Source organism: Choristoneura fumiferana, chromosome 26 (genome assembly GCF_025370935.1).
Source record: "Choristoneura fumiferana chromosome 26, NRCan_CFum_1, whole genome shotgun sequence".
NCBI lineage: Eukaryota > Metazoa > Arthropoda > Insecta > Lepidoptera > Tortricidae > Choristoneura > Choristoneura fumiferana.
The window spans coordinates 3610927-3617864 of NC_133497.1; the positions used below are offsets into that span (position 1 = coordinate 3610927).

At 40.4% G+C, this 6938-nt stretch overlaps 2 protein-coding genes across 2 annotated transcripts in view; one reads left to right on the plus strand and one right to left on the minus strand.

Annotated features, from left to right (window-relative positions):
- LOC141443099 (uncharacterized) overlaps positions 1-1267 on the plus strand; it is a 6717-nt gene extending 5450 nt beyond the window's left edge. The window contains exons 5-6 of the mRNA XM_074108311.1: positions 589-668; positions 1118-1267. Of these exons, the coding sequence (XP_073964412.1) occupies positions 589-668; positions 1118-1267 (230 nt within the window). The remainder of the gene's footprint in view (positions 1-588; positions 669-1117) is intronic.
- LOC141442864 (uncharacterized) lies at positions 73-5936 on the minus strand. Its single transcript, XM_074108012.1, has 2 exons — positions 4440-5936; positions 73-2920 (listed from the first exon to the last, which is right to left on the minus strand). Exons 1-2 carry the CDS (start codon positions 5332-5334, stop codon positions 2856-2858), a joined length of 960 nt encoding a protein of 319 aa, XP_073964113.1. The 5' UTR covers positions 5335-5936; the 3' UTR covers positions 73-2855.
- Positions 5937-6938: the final 1002 nt, after the last annotated feature.

Sequence of the window (6938 nt, forward strand, 5' to 3'; positions counted from 1 at the left end):
AAACTAATTTAGAATAAAGTTATATTATATGTTAGGTATATGTCGCTACATAGGTAAGACCTAAGACATGAAATAAAAATGTTAAGTGAGTATTATTTAAGTAAACTATTTGGTATTTAGGTACATTGATGAGATCATTATTTAAGCGTCTTACATTAGTGGTAACATTAGAATACCTTGAATTGCACAAATTTATTAATAATTTTAATTACTTATGTAGGTATATAAGATATTATCCAATAAGGTACAGCGCGACTTAGTCTATTGGTAATACACATAGTTTATTTATGGACCGGCGGGTTATACCCGTGGCGGTCTTCAACTCAGCGACCCTCACCTTCTGATCTTGTCCTCGAAATACCTTAATGACTCGAGCCATAGGCCATTGCAGGGGAGGCACATTGTCACCTTTGAGCAATACAAGGCTACCTTCTTCAATGTCTTGTAACGTTTTGTGCCATTTTGGCCGACTATTTAGGTGAGAAAGGTATTGCTTGTGCCACGCATGCCAAAAATGCTGTTTAATTTGCGTACAGCGCCGCCAGAATTTGAGTCTATTAGAAGGAATTTCGGCGAGGTCTGCCTCAGGTATACAAGTGATTGGCCTGCCAATTAAAAAATGCCCCGGTGTTAGGGTTGACAGATCTGTGGGGTCCCTCGACAATGGGGTCAGTGGCCTCGAATTGAGGACACCTTCAATTTCTATCAAAATTGTATTTAACTCTTCGTACGTGAAAATATTGGCTCCAACGACCCTTTTAAAATGGTATTTGAAGCTTTTTACGGCCGATTCCCACAGGCCCCCGAATGTGGGGCTATAGCTGGGTATGAATTTAAAAACAATGCCCTTATCAGCAGCAACCTTGGCTACAGAATTTTGATGACAATCTTTTTTGTTAAGTAAATACAATTCGTGAAGCGTGTTATTTGCTCCCTTAAAGGATTGGCCATTGTCACAATGTATTACTTGTGGCACACCTCGCCTGGCAATGAACCTTTTTAAGGCGGCCAGGAAAGTCTGAGTGGTCATGTCGGACACAAGCTCTAAATTGATGGCCTTTGTGGCAAAACAAACAAAGACTAACGTGTACCCTTTGGTGACAATGGACCTCCGCAGGCTCGACTGCTTGACCTGGAATGGACCACAGTAGTCCACTCCAACCTTGGAGAAGGGATGGCTCTCGGTGACTCGATCAGAAGGCAGGGATCCCATGAGCTGGCTGGCACCTTGGGCCTTGAATCTGTAACATTTAACACATTTGCTTAGGACTCTTTTCACTTCACGAGAGACACCGATAATCCAATATTTCAACCCTAGGTTGCTAACAGTTAAGGCCAAGCCAGAGTGAAGTAGAGCAATATGTTCATTTCTTATAATTAATTGAGTGACATGGCACTTACTTGGCAATATAATTGGGTGTTTTTGGGAGTACGGTATTGGCGCGTTTTGTAAACGACCACCAACTCTTAGTAAGCAGTTATCGTCCATAAAGGGGCTTAAAGTTTTTAAATTAGATTTTAAGTCCTTATTCTCCTTAATACGGCTAATATCTTCAGCAAAATATTTTAATTGAATTTGTGAAATTACTGAATTGGATGAATTTATTAACTCATCGGCAGTTAGATATCCAGACCGTTTTACATTATTTTTACAATTGTAGATGAATCGTTTTACCCAAGCTACAACTCTCATGAGTTGGCCAAATGATGAGAATTTGTTAAAGATTTCCTCACTTGCACAACACTCATCTGACTGCTTGTCTGCACCTGCATTTAACATGCATGTGACATGGGCACATGTAGGCATGATAAGTGGGCTGTAATCTGCGTGTCTAAGGTGATCTGGACCATTGAACCATAGGTTATTAGAAAGGAGTTGCTGTGGATCACAGCCACGTGACAGACAGTCAGCTGGGTTTTGTGGGCCAGAAATATGACACCATTGACAATCATTTGTGAGTTCGTTGATCGTGTTGACTCTGTTTTTAACAAATGCTGGCAAGTTTGTTCTGGCTGACGTTAACCAGCAGAGAGTGACTTGGGAATCTGAGAATAGGTAATTTTTATCCACTTTAATGGCGCCAAATATGGAGGCCACTTTGGAATATAGTTGTGCGAGCAATACTGCTGCGTTTAACTCCAGCTTTGGTATGGTAAGGCGAGTTTTTATTGGGGCAACTCTAGATTTGGCACACAATAGAGTGAATTTTGCCGTACCGCTTTTGATTACCTTTACATATATAACGGCGCCAATGGCACCGGCAGAAGCGTCACAGAAACCGAAAATTTCAACATTGTTTGCGTTGTGGATATCAAGATCTCGATTTACGCATATTACAGGCATGCTGTTTAGACATTGATAAAATTTCAACCAATCCTTTAAAAATTCTTGAGGTAATGGACTATCCCATTCCAGGTTGTCCAACCACAGCCTCTGCATGAACTGCTTAGCCTTCAGTATGACGGGTGCTGCTAGGCCGAGTGGGTCAAAGAAGGAACTGATAAAGCTAAGCACACTGCGTTTGTTCCACTTGGTGGGCTCACTGGTAGGACGAGTGATCTTAAATTGGTCATTGCTAATGTCATATGAAACACCTAGTGCCTTCATGGATAGATTTTGCTGAGCCAATTCCCGTTCATTAAAGTGTTGTTTGTCAGCTGGTATGTCTGCTAACAAGGCGGGATGATTGGCTGCCCATTTATGTAGTTGAAAACTGGCTATATTCAATAAGCTAATGAACTCGTCCCTTACCTGCAATGCGTCTTCAATGGTGTTAGCTCCAAACAAGCTGTCATCGACATACATACTTGTTCGGATCACCCTGGCAGCATTGGGCATCGCTGCAGCATATCTTTCAGCAAGCTCCTGCAGACATTGTGTTGCGAGGTAGCTGGAGTTCTTGAGCCCATAGGTGACCGTCTGTAATTGTAAAATCTTATTAGTTCCATCCTCATCGGTCCACAGTATGTTTTGCAATTTCCTAAAGGCGGGGTCTATATTGATAGCCCTATACATATGTTTAATGTCAGCCAATAGAACATACTTATGGGTCCTGAACAGCACTAAAATATTAAATAAATCATTTTGATTATTAGGTCCATTAAGCAGCATGTCATTTAGACTGTTATGATTTGAGCTAGCTCTTGTATTGCCATTGAAGACAACTCTCAAACGAGTAGTTTTCTTGTCATTCCTTATGACAGGATGATGAAGCATGAAGTAGCAGCTATGAATATTTTCTTTGTTTAAGTTGAGTATTTTGGCATGACCTAGTGCAACATACTCGTTAATGAAGTCAAAATAGCCCTGCTTCAACCCTTTGTCTTTTGCAAACCGTTTTTGTAAGCCTTGTAAGGACTTAGAGGCGACAAAATATGTGCTACCTAGATTAGCTTGATCAGGGGGGCATTGGAGGGGCAGGGGGACTTGAAATTTGCCATTGACCAACTGTACCGATGCTCTGAATTCGGCTTCGCAGGAAACCTGCTTTGCTGTAACCTCCACTTTCGTTCCAGGGACCATTTCAGTCTCCCAAAACTTTTGAAGGAGGTGATCAACACTATCATCATTGTTAGAAATAATTGCATGCAAGGTTACAGGATGGCTGTTAAACTGTGGCTCATTACCTTGTATCTCACCCGACAATATTGAACCAAACTCAGTATCCATCACATATAAATCACTATTTTGAAGTTTGGTTTTGTTGGGCAACAATATTTTAAAAAATATGTCAGCTGAAAGCAAAAATGCAATTTCGCCCGGAGTGTCAAATTCATCATCTGCGAGCTTCGTGAACTCTGGTATGGTTACATTTTGCATGTTCACCTTGTGCTGAGGTAAGTTTGTTGTTATGTGGTCAACTATTGAGCAGGTCACTTGACATTTGAAGTCAGTTTGAAGTGACATGAAATTGACATTGACAGACTTGGAAGTAGATTTTGTTTGCTTGCCCAAGGCTGTGATGTTCAAAATATTATTGAAAGGTTTCAATTTTAAGGAATTGGCAAGTGCTGTTGTCACAAATGATACCTGACTGCCGCTGTCTACGAGCCCCTTGGCTATTGTGTATGACTTGCCATCCTGACTAAGAATTTTGGCCTTGATGGTGGGCAGTAGTACAGTGCTTGTGAAGCTATTGCTGTGCATGGAAACCTTTGGTTCGTCTATACCATGTAATACAGAATTATGCATTTTGCTTTTGCATTGTTCACATTTGAAGTGAAATTGACACTTATTTTTGTGTGGATTTAAACATAATTTGCACAAGCTATTTGTTGACACAAATTCAGCCCTTTCCCCAATGGGCAAGGCTTGGAATTTGTCACATTTGAATAATTTGTGAGTCGAGGCATTGCAAAATTTACAAGACGGCCCTGGTGCCGCAGTTTTGCTTGCAAAATTGTGACCTTAATTTTATTAAAATTTGAATGGCTCTTACCTTCACTCTGCTGGCTCACTTCGAAGCTACAGGCTCTTCTCTCCAAGAAGGTGAAGAAGTCCTCTAGTGTGGGCAGCTCCTTTGTGACACGCTCACTGTGGTATGCACGGCAAGTGTATTGGTCGACCTTCCTAAGCAAAATGGGCAAAAGTAACATGTCCCAGTGTTTGGGGGATTGTCCTAATGTTTCCAGTGCAGCTAAGTGTTGACGAGAGTTTGACACTAGTTCTCGTAAATTGCTAGATGCACCCTTTGAAATTGTGGGAAAGTCGAGCAATGCCTGAACGTGGTTTGTTATTACTAGGAATTTATTGTCATACCGATTGCCAAGCAGTTCAAGGGATTTGGGGTATGAATCCCCGGTAATAGGTAGTCCTTCAATTAAGGACAGTGGTTCGCCTTTTAGAAATTTTCTTAGGTAAAATAATTTTTGGATAGGAGCTAACCTGGTGTTACTATCGATAATTGCACTAAACAATTCTATAAAGGTATTGTATTTGGTGAAATCCTTGCCATCGAAGACTGGTATGTCCATATCCGGTAATTTTATTGCTGAAGACCCGCCACACGCCACCGGCTCTTGAGTATGGAGCAGCTTGCGTAAGTTCGCCGTAATTGCCAGGCATCTGTCCTCAAAGTCGTCATTGTTGAAGTCTGTGTCGGCGCTTTCTTCGTTAAGCAGGTGGAGTTGCAATGACAGTTCTTTGTGGCTCACTAAGACACCAGCCAGCTGCTGTAGGCGCGTGTTGATGGCTTCTTTGTCTAAAGATCCTTCTTGTTGGTTCCGTAAAAAGTTTTCCGCTTTTGTTAATGAGCCTTTGCACTGGGCTATCTGGGCTTTTAACCTTCTCTCGTCTGGGGAGATGGTTGCCGATTTAGTTTCTTCGTTTACCATCTTGAAAACAATAATCCGCTTGATTGTTTATTATGATCGAAGTTTTGTGGTTAAACCGGTGACAGATATGCCAATGTCAGTTGTCAATGTGACGGACGTCAATAGCAGACTTGAAAGTGGAGCGAACGAACAAAACCGAGCGGTTATTCCGCTCTCCTTCGCACTCGTACTCTTACGAACAGCCTTCTCTGTCGTGACTGAACGTGAATGAAGATAGCCGACGAGTTGGCGGAATTCTCGGAATTTGAGAAAAAATATGGCGGCCGTTCGGTTTTGAATTCTTGGAACTGCACTTGAGAAAGTCTATGTATTGATGGATGAAATATGATGAATCGTATTGTTTTGACGACTGATTAATTTCATGCGCGTTTCCGATATTCCGTTCGCGTAGCCCGATGAGAGTTTGCCGGCACACGCGGTCACTGCACTGCACTGCACTTTGGCGAAATTGAGCGAAGTTTTTACGGGAACTATTATTATTGCTTTTGTTTCGGCACCATTATGTTCATGGGAACATAAATTAAAAGTTTTTTATCTTGAAAACTGGGTTTTATTAATTAATTCACAATTTTTTACAGAGCGTCGTGTGCTTGATGGTTGAGAGAAAAAGTAAGAAAGAGCGAGAACGAATGAATGATTCACAGAGTAAGGAAAATAGACAATATAGAGCTTAAGCCATGTTCAGACTCTTGAACAACGAGACTCATGTTTCGTATTCGCTTTACCCGAATGGGTTTGTGGCAGTACGAGTCTCAGTAGAAGTCCTTAAATGCAGTACTATTCAAAGTACCTACTATAGATATTTAGATGAAAGCTTTTTAACCGATGAAACAAAAAACGGAGGAGGTTCTCAATATTTTTTTTATGTATGACCACGCATAACTTTTCACAGAGTAGACTGATTTTGATAATTCTTTTTTTATTGGAAATCGTATACCCCGAGGGTGGTCCTATTTAAATTTGGAAAAAATATTCCTACCCTAAGGGTAGGAAAACACAGAATGATTAAGTTCAGTCACTGATTGTACTGTACCTATGACCAGGCATAACTGTTTACAGAGTAGTCCGATTTTCATAATTCTTTTTTTATTGGATAGGGTATACCTTGAAGTAGGTATTATATAAATTTGGAAAAAAATACCCCAAGGGTGGGAAAAAAGTATAAAATAAAAACTTTTTACCAAAAAAATTAAACCGCCGAAAAAACTGAAAAGCAAAAATAGTAAAGTTAAATACTTAGGTCTTAGGTATATGTAAGGAGGAGTGATAGAAGCCTATCACGTAGACGACTATAGGTCCACTTTTCCTAACTCGTGCTGAGGCACCGACTTCAAACTGGTAGGTACCCAGGTATACTTACATATACCTAAGTGTTTAACTTTATTATTTTTTGCTTTTTAGTTTTTTCGGCGGTTTAATTTTTTTGTTAAAAAGTTTTGCTCATGTAGTCTCTGGCGACACTAATGCGAATGTGTTTTTTTACTATGTAGAGCTCCTTTAATATTACCTACAAATGTCACTTTGAATGGGGTTATACTGAGTAAAATTTCCCAAAGTTACAGAATTTCTCCATGGAACGGTCTAAGAAATGTAAATTGACAAAC